Genomic DNA, 19,293 nt, shown 5'->3' on the forward strand with positions numbered 1-19,293 from the left:
AAGAATTAGCGAAAAACGTTAAGTCACGACAAAGGTACACACAAGACCAACAATTACACCAGAAAATAGCATCGAGGATCATCAGAAAGAAACCTATACATGGTGGAGAAGGTGGGAAGATCTCGCAAAAAGAAAAATAGAATGAGGGTAGAGAGGTAGGGGATGCGGATGACGCTGAAAATGCAAATAACAAGAAATGGTGGTACATGCAAAGTCCATACCCCACACCTTCCCTTCTAAAGAAGAGTTCGTGAGATGGCAGGAAAGGGCAAGAGTGGGGAGTTATGCAAGCGTGGCCGTATTCGATACAATGCGGAGATGAGAAAGGACACAGTAAAATGAAACAATAAAAATGTTGTCGACGTGAAGAGAGCAAAGGAGATCCCGAGCATCTTTAAGGCGGGAAGAAGGGAGGCAATGAAGTGGGTGCCGGGCCATATGAAGAAGGTTAGATACTAAAAGGATGCGATGATAGGATGGCAGAGATAGATAATAGAAGGGGAGAGTACTGTAAATGATAATGCCTGACATCCAATCTCAAGATCAAAAAGAGCGAGGTGGGGCGTGGCACTACGTCGAGTAGGCATCGTCCTCCAGCCGTGCATATTAGGCGGAAGGCGGAAGGCGGAAGCCAGCTCGGACCTTCGATCCTTGGTCACCATGAACGTCCGTCAATCCGATGCAAGCGGAGGTAGGAGAAGAGGGCAACATTGCGTTGACCTAGGAAGTGCGAACGTACTATGCATTCGCAGGCGTCGGTCGGACATTCCTCCCTTCGTCTCAACATCGTAGACATAAAGAAGGACCCGACTCCTTTTAGATGTATTTGTACACCTGGTAAGCCGACATGGCCTCCAGAAAACCGGATAATTGTTTGATTTGCGATAAAGATGCGATGCCGAAAACAGTATTGACACATGGTTGGGGGAACTGATACGAGAAATATGATTAGGCATAGGCATCGACCTCGCACGGGGAGCATCCGAAACAAAAGCTCAACCCTTTACTTGATGCAAGGAAGGCCTACAAAGCGCTTGTGTCCTGGACGAGTGACCGGTAACCGCATAGGTACATTGTGGCAGTGGCATGAAAGGTGGAGTTGTCCTTAGTCTAAGGAGTCGTGTGCTGGATAATGATACAAGTGGACTGAACTCCTGGAGAGACGGAGAACCACGACGAAACCCGAAAAAGGCGAAAAGGAATAGAATAATGATAGTGATTTTCAGGATGATGCTAAAAAAACACGGTGGCCGATTAACGAGGTCGTGGTTGAGGAGAGGGGGGTATCAATGAAAGCGATATGGACGAATCTAACGACCCTAGGAGGTTTTAAATCGAAGGAGCTGAAGGACGTCTAAGCGGAGGAAAGAAATACCAGAGAAGAATACTTGCCTCCACACTCCAGCACACTCATAGCAAATAGATAGATTAAAATTACAGAAAAGCAGGTGGAGGCAACTCCTCCGGGCTGGGTGAGTTTTGGAACGTAGAACTCGCAAAGTACCCTTCGATCTCTTGCTGGGTCATGCCGGGTCTAGGGGCACACAGTGCCTTCTGCCTGGGTCCTGAAGACATCTCATCCGAGCTCGAAGCATCCTCGCTAATGGACTGGGAGGACAAGTCCTCATCTGACATGTGAAAGACCCCATCGCTGGAAACACGAACATGTCGGCTAGCCTTCTTGGGTGCCGAAGGGCTCGGCGACAAATTGAACGAGAAGGCTGTCACTGACCTCGTGAGAGGTGCAGTGCGAGGGCCGTCGTCAAAGCGCTTAGACCGTGACGGGCGCTGGCGGGTAGGGGTTGTCGGAGGGCTGTAGTTATCAAAAATCGTGCCAGCCTCGATAGAATCATCGCAAATGGGGAACGGCTTCCAATTGGAAGTGTCAGGAGCGGTCTTTCCTTTGAATGGTCGAGCGGGCAAAGACCGAGAGAGCGTCAGCGGAATAGGTTTCAGGTGCTGGGGAACAGGGATAGCCCTGCCCGGAGTACTGAGCTCGCCCGATGCCTGGGGTTGTCTGCGACGGGCGAGCTTGCCAGAAGGATGCGAAGCGAGAGTAGGAGCCACGCGGACAGGTGGGGAAACGAAATCGTCCAAGGAATCGAAATCGGCCGAAAAGGAATCGAAAATATTAGCAGCCGTAGATTTGCGTGTCGGTGTTGAGGGAACCTCATCCTGCGAGGGATTCTGAATCAAATTCTTCGGAGAAGGTTGACGGGTATGGTTACGACGACCTCGAACAGGTGAACGGGAAGAGCTCCTGTTCGTTGTTAGCGCACGACTCAATTTTTTTGCAAGTACGAAAAAGCGCTTCACCTTGCCGTCTTGGCCTTGACTTTTGCTAGTTGCCGGCCCCGTTTCTCTGGTGAGAGCTGCGGAGATGGCTTCTTCTCAACGATCTCTGGGGAAGGCTTCAACAGCTGCTGTTGTGTGTCCGGCCGCGCCGGCTGGAATACACGAGCAAGCGCATGTCTTGGTTTGGGAGATGGATTCACCCGCTGCTGAGCTCGTTGAATAGATAAAAGGCCTGGTGTGCGTGTTGCTTGCACGATGACGGCTGGAGGAGCTGATGGATGCTTTCTGTGGTTGAGTACGAAGTGTGGCGACGATATGTTGAAGTTCGGTTGTTTCTGGACGAGCATCATGTTGGAGAGAAGGAGGTGGTGGAGGGTGAGGAAATCGGTGGGGAATGGAGGTCGAATTCGAGCAGGCGGTGGTATTGTAAAGTAGGGGGAAACACGTACCTTTTCCGATGTGGCTTTAAGCTTGTCTTTATTTGCTTTCGGTGGCTGGAACTCAAAATGGTGTTAATCTAGGGGCACGTGTATACCTCTACTCCATGCCGCTATGTGCCGCCGATGTCAATGCTTCCCGCTTAGCTCATTCCGGACTCTTTTTGCGCTTCCTCCCGCAAGCTCCAGACGTTTCACGTATCGTAGTCAAAGCGCATAATTGGGACGAATCCATCTTACTGCCTCTCTGCTAAGCGCAATAATAATGAATTAGCTTGCAGATAATACTTTTATTGTACTGTGTGTACTGTGGGGTGGTGCTTTGTTCATTGTATTCCGTGATCGGCAATTGCAAAGCATGAACTGCCATGTCTTATCCTTCTCCACGGCCTATGTCCTGTGACTACGTAAACGGCAAATCCAACTTTGGGTTATTCTATCTCCAGATTCCACCAGATTCTCCCCCATTACTTCTGGCCAATCATCGCGGACCTCGGTTCTGGCTTTGCCCCGCGCATATCCGACTCTTAATTACTTACTCCAGAGGGTCCTCTTCCGTCTTGCTGTATCTGTGCTTCTCCATCATTGTGAAGGCTTGCACACGACCTTGTGATGTGTCTGTCGAATCATCTCCCTTCAAGGTCCTTCAAACAATCACCCGTAACCATACACCTCACAATTGAACCCACATCAACCCTTCTATCTGAATGCATTCCCCCCTCTATGCCCCCCCGCCTCATGTCTTTACTGATCTAGAACCACCGGTTGTCCAACAAGGTATGATGGTTTCCCATCTATCTGGTCTCGAGGATGCGTTACCCTGCTTCCGATAAGTCATCACTTGAACAATCAAAGCCGAGCAGCGGCAGGCAAATACTACCATGTTCAAGAAGTAACAGTATCCTTGCAATAGGTGTGACTCTATGGTAACTCGGCGCCGATAAGGTTGGCGTCACCTTGGTTCGGTCGCGGTCTTTGTCCATAGCCCCAACGCTTTCGTCTCGGCCATGCCTGCACCATATTTAGGTTTTTGTCCCCGGTGTCCTTCATCAAGCTCTTGTCAATTGTCATCGTTGTTTTATGTGCCGCTCGCTGTCAGCTATGCGGCTGGTAGAAGCGTTGGTACAAATGAGGTAGATCTGGTGAAGTCGAGTACTTTCTATTTTGATTGGCATCATAATTAATCCAAATTTGTGGTGACCTGGTATTAAGTAGCTTTAGTACCAAGTATTAACCAGTTACTAGTCAATCTTATATATGTGATAATATCAAACCTCTATTTTTCTGCGTTTCCCTTAGGCCATCTCAGCCGAATATATCTTTATGAATCGCCGAGTCCGGCCGATGCCGCCGCTAGGGTGGAGGCTCCTCATTAAGTAACATCAGGAGTCCCCAGGAGCAGGGCTCTCGAATAGTTAGTACATCCATACTTAGTCCAGTTGCTGTTTAACCTGGCGTCTGTCTGGAACTCACTGCCTCGAAGATTGCATCAGTACGCCACAATGTAAATCCATCAGATCCACCTCGGGCTGTGCCGCTTCACTTCCCTGGATGCGCATTGCTGTCCTTCACAAAGGTTTCCGGGACGGCGACCGTTGTTGCCTGAAGGTTATTTCTTCAACTGACCTTCTCGTCATATATCAGTCAAAATTATTCCAGATCTGTTTTTCTCTGGGCCTCCTCCAGACGTGCTAGCTCGCCCAACTGGCACAATCTGTCATGTAAACACTCATGCCTCTAACATCGGCTGTGGCGCGCGTCAACGAGTACCTATAAACCTACAACGTCCAGAAGATATCTAAACTAGCTTTCTCTCCTGCACCGGCTGGCTCCTTTCTTCTGCGGTCCAGTGTTGGTGTGACAAGGCTCGCGAACTCGATGACGTTGATGTGTCCTTCGACAATGTAGCAAGAGCCTTCCGTGCATCCCGGAGAGTCCAGAGGAGTTCTGTTCCGGCTGGCAGTTACGCTACGATTCTTCGCCACTTGCTGCGATAGTGCGTCTCGGACCTACTAGAGCATGCATTCTGCCCGTTCATCGTCCTAACAGGTACCGGTACCTTTATCTCCTCTACTGCTTCGCGACTTGAAGAGGTATAAGCCGCTGGACTTGCCTTGGCGCTGCCCGGCTCGGAAAATCTCTCTTTCAGCCTTTGACCCTTTGACCAGCGGCCGTGGTTTGAGATATTCCGAAACTCGACCATCTGCGTTCATTCTATGCATCCGGATGTTCATCGACGTTGCTACTCTATATGGCTGACCTCCGGTCCGAATTCCGATTTGTGTTTCGGGTCCCGCCTTTTACCCTCGCACTGCAACGCTCCAGGTCCCTGAATTGCGTTTCTTTTCGGCCGCCTCATCTACTACCGGTAGACTGTAAGCGACTCACTCACTTGCGTGTCAGCCATTACCTTGCAGACAAGTAGGCACCTTGCATTGTTTTCTCATGTGATATCACTTAGTCCCAACTGGACACGTACAATATAGACAGATACGCGCTCTCGTTAGACTACCAATCTCTTCTTCTTGACTCTTTCCACGACTTGCTATGTATCAGTACGTGCCATCACCATGGTGTTCTAGGTCCGCAGCAATGGCTCTCGGCCCATTCATTCCAAGCACGTACTTACCGTTCTCTCCGAACTTCGCTTGACACAAGCTGCCCGATTTCCTTTGCTTTCATTTCCCGTGGTCATTCCCTGTCATTAGCATGCCCACCGTGTGCACAGACGTCGTCTTCATTGTTACTTCAGCTCCCTGTTAGCCGGGTCATTGTTGCAGCCCAAATCACACTGATGTTCTCCCTCATTGTTTCCGATTCCTCAGGCAAGCCTCGACGTCATCAGACCGCTCAATCTGTGCAAGGACATCCTTTGAACCTGCGTAGCTGTTAGCCACCTACTTGTGTACACAGAGACCTACACCGTAGCCTAGTGTAGCCGAACCTCGCGCTGTGCCAAGCCTTTGTCGGTCTCCGAAATACCCGTGTCACTACCTTGTGACCTGTCAATGTGAGTAACTGTCAATATGGCCCACGCCCACTTGTTAGGCTTTTGCATCTCTAGGATACCCGGCTTATGAGGTTCAATGAAAATTGATCATATAATGTTATGTATTGCTGACAGAAGTGGCTGTAAAGCTACACTGAATGACATATCAGGATCGTATTGCATTGGATCATCGCATCTTTTTGATCCGAATGATTCGTAAGCCTTTTATGTAAGTAGTAGAAGGTTGAATTTTTATATGAGTAAATATGTGGGCGTTCAGGCTGAGATGGGCAATATGCGGAGCGCCTGTAATCAGTGTAAAAACACCTTTGCTCACTGCACTTTTACTGACGAATCATTCTTTTTAAAACACTTAAAAAGTTAGAGAGTTAACTTATTGATCAGGAAAAACATGCGCCCACAGGGTCACATTGACACGTGGGAACCAAATACGGAGAAGCCCTGAGCTCGTTGAGAATCCTGCCTCATGTTCGAAATTGCCTTGTGGGTGCAATTGCTCGTATTGACGTCCTACATGATTATTGTTACGAGCTTACATTTAACGATAATCTGACATAGAATATACGACCTTACAACGACTTGGGCACGTCTTCCTTTGAAGGCTGGAGCAAATAGAATTCAAGTTGACATACTGGAGGTGAGTGAGATTCATAATGTCTTTCCAGTCGATCGCTGATATCCTCATCACGAAGGAACCAAGATGCCCAATATAAACGCCATTGTTGGTCTTGTGGAAGACGATGGTACAGCACGAAAACACCGTAAATCAACGAGGAAGGAGACCATTTTGAGTTTGGTGGAAATGTTGCTAAGAGAAGACGGTAACATTTGTGAGTTCTGACTGCGCAGAAATTCGTCTTATCTCTGAGTCTATTTTGTATGTAGCTCAGGAGGAAGCACCTGTTCTAGAAGACGACAGGGATGTTCGTGAGTCCAGTTCTTGGTACTCGTCGTAAAGAGCTAAGGATATTCGGTGCAGCGACGGTGGATGAACACCTTCAAGCCGCGGGTGCAGACACATTCTACAGGTTTCACAAGTACGCATACATTCGGTTCAATCGATTTGCCTCCGTCTCAATCTCAATACAATCTAGGAGGATCAACAATCTGGACACAGAGGTGTGTATATTCCATAACGCTGCCAGTATTGCTTACTCGACCCTTGCTAGCTGCGCAACTTCGCCAATGCTGCGCGCCAACTGGGGAGTTCCGCAGCGATTCTCTCCTCCGCTTTCCACCTACGCGAACGCCTCGCCCACCTGCTTCACCTTTACCGAGAAAATGCTGCCGATCTTTTTCCCCGGAAAATTACTCATGTCACGCATATTAACAATGTCGAAGCTGAAACGCATATGAGGAGACTACATCGACGTGCTAAACCCTCGCGGCCCCCGCAGCATTTCTCGAGGCCCGTCATCGACGAGAATTTGGATCTTGAGGACTTTCCAGATCAGTTCGAAGCCCTGGCGAAGGACATTACAACTTTCATGAATTGTTTGAATGAATTCCCAGAGTTTACGGACGAAGCAGTTAATGCCTCGATATCTGCCTTTGAAGGTGACTTAAAAGTGAGTTTACTACGGTTCCTCTGATTGAGTTTACCATTAATGGTTAATTAAGTATTGGGCCTCGTGTCTACGCGTGTATCAAGGGCAATTTCGGTACCCTGCGGTACAACGGTACATACACGACCTCACATCTGAGATGGGCGAACACATCGACAGCATCACGTCAACCCTATCTATGTTCATCGAAGTCGGTGTGCCCACTATCCGCTTCGCGCAAAAACACGGGGCTACCAACTTACTTAATCTCTCTACCGTCGCTACCTTCTTTTCTGCCGTGACAGCGACAACGATGCAGTTTTCATACGAGCTTCAGGGCAGTACTGCTGCAGTGGTAAACTCTTTCTGGTTTGCCTCTCTGGTATTTTCAATTGCAGCCGCTGTGAATAGTTTACTGGGTCTCACGTGGAAACAAGCTATGTAGTAAGTGGGACACGCGTATATCCTTCATTACCGGCGTCTTACCTATTATATAGTCGTTCTCCGGGCCATCGAGTCCCGTGGTGGGTTCTCATATGGATTAAACGATCCCCCCTCGTATTCCTCGTGATGTCTGTGGCGTGCTTCTCTATAGGTCTTTGTTGTTTCGCATATGCATCCGGCCAAGTTCGTCCTTCGTTTATATCCCACTCATTTAAACCACTTATAAAATGTACAGCACCACGTTACCTCAACGATAACGACAGTCTTTACTGCGTTCACCTCCTTCGGTCTTTGTGCCGTGTCCGCGTGGTTTGCATCCGAACGTTGGACGTTCCTTCGCCACAGTGGCAGAAAATGGCTTAGTGATGTCCTCCTCGAAGTCACAGACAAATTTCTTAATCTCCCCGGTATGGACATGATACGGCTTTGCGTCCGTAAATTTGAGCAGTCCGTTGAGCGAATGAGCAGTTCGATATCGAAAGTCGGCACCAAGACCGTTAGTTTGATATCTCACGGAAGTGGGAGTGACGATGAAAAGCATGATGATATAGAGACTGGAAATGGTGCCATTCTACCATTGACCAGCCCTCCCAATTCCCCCACCTTGAAACTTCGAGGGGCTTCGGATCCATCTCCGGAGACTAGCGGCACTATTAGTCCTGCTCCAACAACACCAACAATCGAAGGACCTGCACCTTCAATTTCATCGGAAGAGCCTTCGGTCGGTAGACAACTCTGGAAGAATGCAATACGAACGGTGAAGATGCGATCGGCGGTATCCTCAAATATCGCAGCCATGGCTAGCGCGAGGAATCCCCATCGTCGGCGAACGACGTCATCTACGTTGAACGGTAGAAAGAGGTCGACTGGAAATGGTCCTGTGCTACGATCCCGCGTTGCAACGCTGACTCCTCAGTTGAGGTCTTTACAACCAACAAGGGATCTCACTGCTCATCAAGCGCTTGTCAAGCATATTCAATTCTCGCCCAACGGGAAGTTTTTGGCTACGTCAAGGTGTGTATAGGGGAGGGAAATTGTCAGGCAAAGCTGACGCCACGTAGTTGGGATAGAACTTCGTTGATTTTCCGAGTCGGCGTAAGTATCCATGTTTCTGTCGTCCTGTGCGTATCAGGCTGATCTGTTAAATCAGGATACGTTCGAATCGCACCGTATTCTTGCACATGCAAAAGGCTTTGTGAACCAGGTTGCTTGGTGAGGCATCTTTCCTACTCTCGAGTAGTACTCACTTTCTCGTTTAGGTCGCCCTCCGGACATCTCCTACTGACGAAACTGAGCAAGAGTATCAAGATCTGGACGGAGGTGGGTTAGCCTCATCCGGCGCTGACGGTGCTCGCAGAAATCAGAGATCTGATTTTTACGCTTTTTCGTTCAACGCGTGCGCAGGATGGTGTATGTTTGAGGACAATCGACAGATCTGACACAACAATTGAATCAATAACGTGGTTGCCCGATGGGACCGGTGCGTTGCCTGCTTTCCTTGGACAATTGAGCATAACATTGATTAGTGAGTAGGATTTTTGTCTGTGGAAGGTAGCAACGTAACAAAACTGGCAAGTTGTATGTTTCTGCTCCTATGCTGTCGACATTCAATCTCTCTTCCGCGTTGTTAGGATCTTTTGGGCAAGGTGAATTACAATGAGTGTTCTCGTTTGCCATTGGTATTGACACCCTCGCCATTCTAGGTGGTCGGTCAATACGACTTCGAAAATATGAAGCTCCATGATGTTGCTGTCACCCCTGATGGCCTACGTCTTTTGGGTATCGGTCCGCTAACGGCGTCCCCCACTGGTTTGAAGCCAAGTAAACCTAGAGCAGTAGAGAAACGACTTGCAGGTTAGTTTCGCAGTCTGTTTAATAGTAGACATGGACTGACTTTGACGTGTTCCGCTACTCAGTGTACAACACGCAGACGAATCAGATTGAACAGTAAGTATACCTCCGTCACTAGAGATTAACTTTTGTGAGACACACTTTGTTAGTCAAACGCCGGTTCTCAATGATGTCCGTGACATCACATTGGCAAGGAACACGAAGAACGGCTTAATTGCTTTGGTCAGTTACGAGTACAAGGTGAGAGAGGCTGTGCTTCATATCTTTCAGAAGCTCACTCACGCCAAGGCACCACCCCAATTATGGAAAATTGACATTGTCAAAGATCATCGAGACAATAGTTCGCAGATGGTCGCTCGTTTCACTCTAAGGTATGATGGCTCCTTAGTGGTCTAACTGTCCTTTCATTCCCTTTGTAGACATACCTACATGCCCAAGGGCTCTGTTGAATTTGCTGGACCGAGTTACTTTGGTGGGAAAAACGACGAATTGGTCTTATGTGCAGGAAAAGGTACATGGTCTATTATGATTGTTGACCCTTCCTCAACTCACTGCATTTACAGCTGGGGATATTCACATCTGGGACCAAGAATCCGGAGCTCTGCTACATTATGTGCGTGCTCAAGCATTAGGCGGTGATCTCACATGCATGGCATGGAATCCTGCTGCAGAAGACCCCTACATGTTCGCCACCGGAAGTCATGATGGCGCTGTACGGATATGGACACGACCCCAGCCCGAGCCTTCGGATAATGCCGATAACGGTGGCGGGAGCGCCAATTTCACGCCTCGCACGGCATCACCTATGCCGTTTGAGATGGACCGGACGGATAGCCCGTTATCACAGCAGGACTTCGATGACATGTCGATACCGGAGAGCGACAACGATTTGCCGATGAGGGAGCGCATGGTAGCATTTACTGCAGATCGCGCACTGAGGAGAGCAGACTGAGCGGGTTTCTTGTGCAGGATTGCCATCCGCATGTTAAGCCGTAGATAGGCTATGATGTATTTACTGATTATTACATGCTGTAACGTATAGATGAGCATGGTTTTGGAGCAACTCTCGCCGGGAAATATGCAATGGAAATGGAAAATGAAAACAGCTCATTTGTTTACCCCTCGCTTTGCGTTGACTGCTACAATGCCCTCAACTACATTTAAGGCCTAAAACTTCAAAATCAATGATGTCTTCACTGTCAGCATTCGTGAGAACTTACCTGAAGAATGTCTCTTCGATACAATAGATTCGGGATAGAAAACACGGCATCGGGGTGGTTTTCATCGAAGATTCGGGTATGAAATTTCGCGTTGCTTAGGAATGTAAAGCGGTTGCTCCTAACATACCATTCTTCATCCCCATCCTCGTCCTCTACTTCCACGTGCTCATTCGCGTGTGCCGAATCAGGGCCATCCTCGTCATGACAGAGAACAGAATCAGGATGCACAGCCAGGAACTGCAGGTCATTCACCCACGGTTTCATTAGCATAGCTTTGCATGCAGCTCGCGTTTGCACAGAGGCTCGGGCATATGCTAGAAGCGTGGAGCTGTCGTAGATGTGCTCCGAAATTCGGGCCAACAGTTCATGTGGTAACTGTGTGCGTAGAGGCTCGGTATTGCAGACGATGATATCGGGATGTCCCTGGGAGAGATCATCAAGGTATTCACAGAGACGGGCAACGGCAGTTATACCCGGCGTGCTCGGGGAATAAGCGTACCAGGATGGAAGGAAGTCCAGCACGTCTGTATGAGTAACTTTTCCTGTCCCTCCTTCTAGCCGAACAAGAACACAATGGTAGAGAGAAAAGACAGCACCAAAGGAGTCTAAAACACGATGCCGTGAACGCATGCATTCAATAACGGTAACGACGGCTGCTTTCAGGTTGGGTTCATCATCCAAATGTGTCCAGGTGTACACACAAAGATTCTCGCGCAACCATACTGCCAGGCAGTCATCCTCAGACACTGTAGCAGGATAATGAGAGGCTGCAAGAACCGCTTCCCACTGCTCCCCGTACTTGGGGGGCGATAGAGCTGTCCAGGCGAAGATCCAAAGGGTACGTAAGCTGGCTCTGGTAAAGGAATCACGACTGGAGACGTTATGAAGATTGATAATGTTACGAGTATTCCTGTCCATCGTCATTAACACCCCCACCATTGCTTCCAAGAGACGAAGACGGGTGCTCGAAACGACAGACATTGCAAGAGGAGCGATATCCTCCTCGACCGTTGCCTCGAGTCGTTTGTAGGCCTCTAGTTGTTGACTACTGATCTCTGGTGGCGACGTGACCCAGTTGGCTTCATATCGGTGACATTCTGGCATATCCTCAGCGTAGCCTAGTCCGCCATAGTGATTCGTAGAGATGAATCCGCAAAAATCGCCCGACGAAGGCATGCAATCGAGGCGGAATATAGGAATGGAGTTGACATGAAATACGAGATTGTCTAAGTCGATTTCGTATATCCATTCGATAAAGATATCGTTCTGTGGTTGTTTGCGAGAGATGGAGTAATTATCATTGACTTGAAGGGTTTGACGACATCGTTTTTCTACCCGGTATTTCTCCAGGTCGCCATCCAATCGCCTTGTGGCCCTTTTGAACCAATTATCGAAGACTTGGGGATCACAGTCTGCAGATGGTACATTGCCGCAGACTATTAAGCCAAGACCATCGGGATACGAGTCGAGGTGGCTGTATTGTATGAAATACCAGCCTCTCCAGCGATAGACATAATAACCACGAGTACCCATGGAGAAAAGTGAAAGGCAATGGGAGTTGTTTGAGAAGAATGTCTGGGCTGAACTTGAATTTCTCACGGTATCGGTAACCCGGAGGCGGACACCAAATGTTGACAAACCTGGACATCGCCAAGGTTCCCCATTATCCAATCAGTAATGGTACGCAATGCAAAGCGCGTCACTATGGATAAAAAAAGTGCCGTTCTAAGCCACCACAAGACGGCTGGGTACGCGCCGGGAAGCAGATACCGTGAGTTTTTAGATCTACAGACATCCTGTTCGAGCAGATATACGAACTCAGGACGACGGCAGTTTAATCCTATATTGAATCCCGGTCGTTTGCGGAGACATGGGCAAAAAATGCGAAAAGCAAGGAACTAACCTCGTTCCGACTGACCTTGAAGCATTTGTGATGTTCGAACCGACCGCAGATATACAACTTTGACGTCTATATGTAAGGCGCGGCGATGGAGTCTAGTGAATCCGTGAGGCATTTATGCATGTCCCTATTGTATGTGGCGTTCTCATAGCTGATTCAGAGCTCTGGGACAAAAGATGGCAAGACTATTTATGACAAGAACGTCAGGATAGTCAACGAAGCTGGGCGTGTACGATACGACATTAAGTTGACAAAAATATATCGCTGGGGTAGGTGTCTAGTTACTTTTCTGCTCGCCAAACTCTCAATAGTTGTGCAGAATTTAACACTGGTGAATCTGTTCCACATTCCGTGCACGGTCGAGCTTGAGGACGCTGGGCAGGGATATCGTGTATAGCAAGCCCAACGTTGCCAGGTAAGTAGACGACAATCAGGCAGTGGAGTTACTGGCGCGGGAGCCATGGAAAGCTGTTGCCGCAGCTATAGACTCAAATATCCAAGGAGACATGTAACATGAACATATAGGCAGATTCCTTGGTAAATTCGACATTTCGGTTTTGCGACTCCACCATCTTGAAATCGTAGACTTTCGTTCTAAGAAGAGCATGATCCGACACTTCTACGTTCTACATACTTTCATGAACCCTACGCAGGTGATATTCTGGTGGACGTTCTATCTGCGATTTCTTCAAACAGGAGAGGACCGTGACCTTGTGTATACCGATTGAATACACGAGGTGGCCCATACCTTCTGTCGCCTGGTCAGCTGGATTTGAACCTTGGTGGCTATCTACCTCTAATAATGGTAGTGCTGAAGCGTAGGACTTTTTCATGGTACTATTCATTTAAGTTACCGACAGCCCGAGTCCAGTTAGAGCCGGATCAAATACAAAGGCTGTTGCCACTGCGCATCCGTTGCTTGCGATGATCACCTAAGGATGACTACGACAACTTTTTTTGTGGATGTTATTATTATAAAAAATTACAAACTCAACTATTAAATAATGTCATGCATGGCGTCAGTTTTGGTGGCCAACAGGGGAATGACGTCGGGGTGTCCCAATTAGGGAAGAGATTGTTGGAAAATTGTTTGTTTTCGTTGGTGGAGCGTTTTTGACCCGTGCCTGTCAGACGAGTTCATTTAGTCTCCACTTTCGGACAGGGTCCACTCTCTGGCTCTACCACGAACCAACACCGTCGAGCTCGCTGTTCTCGACGACGACCACGCTCTTTCCCCGCCCAACTCTTATGGATTCCCTCCGTCCCGTGCGTCCGATCCCTGTCGTCATTCATTTCCCTTCGCAAATCCGTCCAACTAACATCGCATTATTTCCAGGATGGACCTTCACGATCTTCATTTACTTCCCCAGTGCCGGCTCCCACCAACGATGATATTGAAGCCGTAATTCAGATGGCCACTTCAACCCGCGCTTCGCCTGACGGTCGAACTGGGCCTCCAAGGGATACCAGGACTCAATTGTTTGTGGGGAACGTGGGTTTGCGTGTTGTTCATTGGCGGACAAGTATTTACCCCGCCTCCAGCTACCCTACCGCGTACGGTGGCAAGACTTGAAAGATCTTTTTCGGCAAGCTGGAACGGTACTGCGAGCGGACGTTTCTCTCGGTCCAGACAATCGATCACGAGGCTATGGGACAGTCCTACTAGCAACCGCTGAAGACGCTGGCCGCGCCGTCGATAAGTTCAATGGATATTCGTGGCAGACTCGTATACTCGAAGTACGTCCTGATCGTCTTCCCCCTGACTTCGACAGTTCTGCTGCGACTCCCGCTATTTCCTATCCTCTTCCTGATATCGATTCGCTTTCACTGTACGGGTTAGAGCGGCCTGCTTCAACCGCAGGCGGCGGCAGGAACTTATTTGTGGGGAATGTGTGTCTTATTGATTATTTCGTCATCACATTATCTGATAGTATTTATCAGCTGCCATTCCACTGCCAATGGCAGGACTTGAAAGATCTTTTCCGTCAGGCAGGTACCATTTTACGCGCTGATGTCGCATTGGGGCAAGATGGTCGGTCCAGAGGCTTCGGCACTGTCGTCTTTGCTACAGATTATGATGCAGAACGCGCAGTTAAAATATTCAACGGGTAAGCTAAATGTTGTCTGGCTGTCATGTGATCCCAATCATTCATGTATCTCAGTTACGAGTACAATGGACGTCCATTGAAAGTGCATTACGACAAATTTTCACCTTCATCAGGTGCTACACCCGTCTCACCGTCAACGTCTTCATTTGGTCAAGCCCCAAGCGCTCCATCAAGCCAAGCGACTTCGACGTATCCACCCTCACATATTTCCCTGCCAACAGGATACCTGGATCTCTCTGCGCCTAGCTCCCCTTATGATATCTATCCGCCGCAACTTCAGATGACCATGCCTCATCCCCACCACACCCATTCTCACATACATCAGCCAACGGCACAGAAGGAAGTCAGGCCTCCCCTCTCGCTCACTTCTTCACATCCTATATCATCTTCTACGCCGTCTTCTGCTGATTCTACAAGACCGTCATTGAGTGCAAATCTATCTAATTCCACATCTGTACGATCTTCGAATAACACCCCTTCGTCGGAAGGGAACTCGGCATCTCCCCTACCTCAAAACCAGGGACATACTTCTTCGTCTCATCACGCGCAGCACCCTCATCATCCTGGGCCCATATCAATACCACCTCCGCCACCAGTAACCTCTTTCACAATGCATCCAGGCCTTCACCAAATGTCGCCTGTGCTCATATCGCCGCTGTATCATCCTATGTCACCCCTTCATCATGTACCAATTCCAATGACCCCGCATGGCCTTCCTCCCATTACACCCTCTATGCCTCCGTTTACATTCTTACCACCGCCTTCCTTTGCGCAGCCTCTGAAAACAAGCGACAGCGACATGTCCATGAATGGATTTCACCCACATTCGTTTGCGTCATCGTCTTTGTCGCAAAGGCTTCCCACGACTCCGCCTCCGCCATCACCGTCTTTGGATTCGTCGGCAATGCCCTCGACTACGTCACTTTCTTCATTATACCCGTATCCTAATTCAGATTCCGACCCTCCGGCTTCCCCTACTTCGAAAAGACGACCGTCGCCATCACGTCGACCTCACCCGCTGCAAGCGCCCCACTTGACACCATTCTCACCGGGACTGGCAATGAGTCCCGGAGCGTTTTGGGGACGGAACCCGTATATGAACCCAGCTCCAGGAGCGCCAGTGCACCCTTACCATAATAATCCGTACATACAACCACAGTCAAGTCCTGGTTACCCCATACCAAGTCCTGGCGGCTTCCAGTTGCATCCTCAGCCGAGTCCTGGGGGATTCTTCTATACTGGACATCTCCAGGAACCGAAAGGGTACTTCGACAGTGTCATGGCAATGGGCGGGCTCACGGGAAACAACGATTCGGGAGGCGGTAACGGATATTTCGGTTTTGGTCTCGGAGTTGAAGGTGAAATATTGAAGGAAAAGGCGGAGTTGAAAGAATCAAGCGCAGAGACCGGGAAGGTACCGAAGGTGAAGATGGAAGCAACAAAGAACTCAGCAGGCTTAGCAGAGATTGATGATGTTTTTTTTACTGCTCCTGGCAATGGGCCCGGTCCATTGAGGACACAGTCACTGTCGGCTTCTGACGAGAAGCGGCCACCGACACAGCGGGCGTCTGGATCTTACCCTACGCAGGGATCTTAGAGCTCCGACATTGTAGATGATCGGACTTGGTAATATGGTCTACCACGACGCACGAATGGGTTTCCTTTGCCTCTTTTATGGGTAAGAGGCCTTTTTTCTTGTTTGTCATGCACGTCTTTTTATCTTCATTCATCCTTGCATCCTCACACGTACCTAAGAATCTCATGGTTTTGCAACATCTGTTTCTACTATAATTTAACATTTCCCTGTGTTTGTCTGCTCGTCCTTCTTTGTCGCCGCACTGAATGTTGGAATTCTGCATCGCACTGTTTACATATTTATCGCAAGCAAAATATAAAAGATACATACCATATAGGTACTGGTTGTACAGAAGCCTTTGTGAATGGCACCAAAGATATCCTTCGGGAAATTCGATAAACTCCTCGTTGCTTGCTAGGATACCAGGGACGACTTGGGCCCATCACACTCTATCATGATGCCTGAGAGAGAGAGTTGGGCCTGGAGACGGGATAAGTACCAGGATGAATGAACACCAAAGAGCAAGGAGATACCGTTTGGCTGCCAGTGAGAAAGGATGGCCGGCTCACTATCATTCTGTTGTCATGTGAGTTTTGTTTATGGCCATGGCTTCGTTGTCAAAGATATGTTTACCTAGCGGTAAGGATCTTGGTGGGAAAAAAAATACTTCAGAGAGTCTCGGACTGAACAACGAAATGTGATAGTTGTACAACAAAGCAAAAACTATTCAACTAAGTGCTAGCGCGCTGTACAGATATCTTTGGCAGGCCTCGGAAGACCAGAAGCGAAATATTAAATGAATCAGTGCAAGAATCATCCAAAATTCCACATCAGCTTGAAGGATTCTCTGACCGGATTCAGACAGCCTTGAGGAAAACCGAATTTCCCGCGATATCTCAGTGAATCTTAGCTAGTCTCACCGCCAGTAGATGACGATAGCGGCTATAATGTCATCAAACGAACAGGGAACGGGCTCGAGTCTAAGTCTACAACTGTCTACTGGTGGCTTTCCGTCCTAAGACATTTGTTACCGTTCAAATCATGTCAGGGTGATTCATATAAATTCGCGATCTGAATGGTGACTTTATCTGTGTCCCATTGTGCGTAAGTGCTCAGATATTCAAGTTGTATCGTTATTCTCAGAATGATGGCAACCACAGAGTTTGAGGATAGGAACGTTTAGGGTCGCTTTTGGACGCATCAGTGACACACGAATGTTCGTATTTTTCACATATCCCACAGAGAAAGCACTGATTTTACATGCCATTATCCCCGGATAATTCGACTCAACTTGCACTCTAAGAGAACTCAACATTCCATTCTAAAAGCGTCTTCAAGGCTTTGCAAATCACCTTGTGCTTTTCCCAATCCTGACATTGGCATTGCTAAATGTGAGAGTTCCTAAGCGGTTTGATAGTCCATCAAGCCATTCCGGCGTACCCGAGAACAGTAGCACGATTTACACATGGTACAGCGACGGTGAGCGGCTTCGTTGCGGACGATACACGGCAGGAACTGCCCCGCGTCAGATCTTTGGCGCAATTCTGAGTTGAGTGTTCTCAATTCTTCAATAACGCACGGAAGAACCTATAGTTAATCGGAAAATTTTTTCAGTATGAGAGCACTGGAACATACAGTAATGGTGGAGACGTCTTCAATTCGATACCCGACCTCGCCGTCGAAGAAGTAGTGCAACCTCGAGTTCTTGATGCATATTGTCGAGCCAATTTCGCATTTGAGATCCTCAGCGTCCTGGTCCGGATCGTCTGTGTAGAATGTGACAGTCCAGTAGTGTCCCGGCAGCTTGTCTTCGACCCTGTGCACTGGTCTTCCAAACATTGACACATCATCAACAATCTAAAATTATCGGTTTTCGTTGGAGACATTAGAGAAAAAAAAAGAGAAACCTAGCAGAGTGTGTACCAAGTATCGTCCGCGTAGGACAGGGATGTGAGCACAATCAGGAAAGTCCAGGATATTATCCAGGTCCAACTGGTAGCGTAAAACAGGGCTCCCGGCGGAATTCATGGATCTGATGTTGCAGGCACCAAGAGTAAGAAAGTTGTAAAGAAAGCAAAGGATGATTTACACGCTGGCGTCTCAAGTGCCGGAACTTCGTCCCGATATTTCCCACGAGCACGTGTGGTTCACAGCATGTCGCGAGATTCATCTGATACCGCTTTACTATTTTGACTCTTTTTTTCTCATCTTGTCGATGCACGACAGGAAGAATTCTTCGCCCAAGAACCCTATAAAATCATGTGCTGCTGCCCCTATGACACGGGAATTCTTTCGGACTCGTACATCCCACCGTGCATCGATATCGTTTCAAGAGGCGCGCGGTAAGGTACATGGCGAGAATTTGCCCTTCTGATGCCTGTCTGGATGGAACATGGAACATTCATACCATCTCTCTCGACTCCTTCCTGTCCCTGGTGCTTGTTCCATGTTTTAACTTCGGATACACCTCCGGATTTTTCCGCTTGAAGATCACCTACGAAAGGGCGCAGAGCCATGATTGGGTTGTCCAAAAGCGAAGTTCCCAGACCAGAACCCTATCGGACGAGTGGGCTATATCAGCGATGGTGAGCCCACTAACTGCTCTAAAGGCAACAGTCGCTATCTCCTTGTCAATTACTATTTCGGATAGGTGCTGTCTTCTGGCTTTCTAGACCTATTCTGTTATTGTATCGATGTCCGAAGTCAAAGGAAGGCTCCAGCCCGAACTTCAAAGTCAAAAATACATATTTGATGATGTTGCTCAAGAGCGTCAGCAAGTCCCATGTGCGTCCACCGCGATGTCTTATTCGACAGTTGGATTTGAATTAAGACTATAATGATTGTGCCAGCTGCGCATGGACGCCTCGGTAGCTCCACAATCCGAACTTATTAAGATTACTGAGGAACA

At 48.4% G+C, this 19,293-nt stretch overlaps 6 protein-coding genes across 6 annotated transcripts; 3 read left to right on the forward strand and 3 right to left on the reverse strand.

Annotated features, from left to right (window-relative positions):
* Window positions 1-255: 255 nt before the first annotated feature.
* BT62DRAFT_1003248 (uncharacterized protein) lies at window positions 256-1,060 on the forward strand (the record flags this gene model as incomplete). Its single annotated transcript, XM_043176925.1, has 5 exons — window positions 256-333; window positions 543-691; window positions 725-837; window positions 891-907; window positions 959-1,060. The coding sequence occupies 5 exons, from the start codon at window positions 256-258 to the stop codon at window positions 1,058-1,060; spliced, it is 459 nt and encodes a 152-aa protein (XP_043042034.1).
* A 175-nt stretch (window positions 1,061-1,235) lies between these two features.
* Window positions 1,236-2,717, reverse strand: BT62DRAFT_929618 (uncharacterized protein). The gene is made up of 3 exons (XM_043185757.1): window positions 2,317-2,717; window positions 1,393-2,260; window positions 1,236-1,343 (listed from the first exon to the last, which is right to left on the reverse strand). The coding sequence occupies exons 1-2, from the start codon at window positions 2,643-2,645 to the stop codon at window positions 1,435-1,437; spliced, it is 1,155 nt and encodes a 384-aa protein (XP_043042035.1). The 5' UTR covers window positions 2,646-2,717; the 3' UTR covers window positions 1,236-1,343; window positions 1,393-1,434.
* A 3,483-nt stretch (window positions 2,718-6,200) lies between these two features.
* BT62DRAFT_992580 (WD40 repeat-like protein) lies at window positions 6,201-10,679 on the forward strand. The gene is made up of 21 exons (XM_043190347.1): window positions 6,201-6,379; window positions 6,435-6,572; window positions 6,628-6,669; window positions 6,722-6,779; window positions 6,837-6,861; window positions 6,912-7,310; window positions 7,363-7,730; window positions 7,784-7,913; window positions 7,966-8,744; window positions 8,792-8,825; window positions 8,881-8,942; window positions 8,990-9,050; window positions 9,135-9,210; window positions 9,264-9,301; window positions 9,362-9,376; window positions 9,434-9,584; window positions 9,647-9,677; window positions 9,731-9,821; window positions 9,870-9,952; window positions 10,001-10,092; window positions 10,145-10,679. Exons 2-21 carry the CDS (start codon window positions 6,443-6,445, stop codon window positions 10,531-10,533), a joined length of 3,054 nt encoding a protein of 1,017 aa, XP_043042036.1. The 5' UTR covers window positions 6,201-6,379; window positions 6,435-6,442; the 3' UTR covers window positions 10,534-10,679.
* Window positions 10,590-12,362, reverse strand: BT62DRAFT_1074107 (uncharacterized protein). Its single transcript, XM_043178991.1, has 2 exons — window positions 10,802-12,362; window positions 10,590-10,748 (listed from the first exon to the last, which is right to left on the reverse strand). Exons 1-2 carry the CDS (start codon window positions 12,332-12,334, stop codon window positions 10,689-10,691), a joined length of 1,593 nt encoding a protein of 530 aa, XP_043042037.1. The 5' UTR covers window positions 12,335-12,362; the 3' UTR covers window positions 10,590-10,688.
* Window positions 12,363-14,243: 1,881 nt separating this feature from the next.
* BT62DRAFT_824748 (RNA-binding domain-containing protein) lies at window positions 14,244-14,906 on the forward strand (the record flags this gene model as incomplete). The annotated part of the gene is made up of 3 exons (XM_043182376.1): window positions 14,244-14,591; window positions 14,643-14,809; window positions 14,864-14,906. Coding segments are annotated over 3 exons (558 nt in total), but the record flags the coding sequence as incomplete, so codon positions are not given.
* Window positions 14,907-17,683: 2,777 nt separating this feature from the next.
* On the reverse strand, window positions 17,684-19,251 carry BT62DRAFT_992583 (uncharacterized protein; the record flags this gene model as incomplete). The annotated part of the gene is made up of 5 exons (XM_043190348.1): window positions 18,690-19,251; window positions 18,475-18,634; window positions 18,021-18,242; window positions 17,826-17,972; window positions 17,684-17,770 (listed from the first exon to the last, which is right to left on the reverse strand). Exons 1-5 carry the CDS (start codon window positions 18,899-18,901, stop codon window positions 17,684-17,686), a joined length of 828 nt encoding a protein of 275 aa, XP_043042039.1. The 5' UTR covers window positions 18,902-19,251.
* Between the last annotated feature and the right edge of the window lie 42 nt (window positions 19,252-19,293).

This window comes from Guyanagaster necrorhizus (genome assembly GCF_019112545.1).
Source record: "Guyanagaster necrorhizus MCA 3950 unplaced genomic scaffold BT62scaffold_7, whole genome shotgun sequence".
Taxonomy (NCBI): Eukaryota; Fungi; Basidiomycota; class Agaricomycetes; order Agaricales; family Physalacriaceae; genus Guyanagaster; species Guyanagaster necrorhizus.

Bases quoted from the DNA above. Each gene is read 5' to 3' on its own strand.
- BT62DRAFT_929618 (XM_043185757.1), bottom strand. From the start codon at position 2,645: ATGATGCTCGTCCAGAAACAACCGAACTTCAACATATCGTCGCCACAC. The intron at 2,261-2,316 runs GTGAAGCGCTTT...AACAACGAACAG, and splicing joins GTCAAGGCCAAGACGGCAAG to GAGCTCTTCCCGTTCACCTG.
- BT62DRAFT_1074107 (XM_043178991.1), bottom strand. From the start codon at position 12,334: ATGGGTACTCGTGGTTATTATGTCTATCGCTGGAGAGGCTGGTATTTC. The intron at 10,749-10,801 runs GTAAGTTCTCAC...TTGAAGTTTTAG, and splicing joins ATCGAAGAGACATTCTTCAG to GCCTTAAATGTAGTTGAGGG.
- BT62DRAFT_992580 (XM_043190347.1), top strand. From the start codon at position 6,443: ATGCCCAATATAAACGCCATTGTTGGTCTTGTGGAAGACGATGGTACA. The intron at 6,780-6,836 runs GTACGCATACAT...AATACAATCTAG, and splicing joins ACATTCTACAGGTTTCACAA to GAGGATCAACAATCTGGACA. The intron at 9,953-10,000 runs GTATGATGGCTC...TTCCCTTTGTAG, and splicing joins GTCGCTCGTTTCACTCTAAG to ACATACCTACATGCCCAAGG.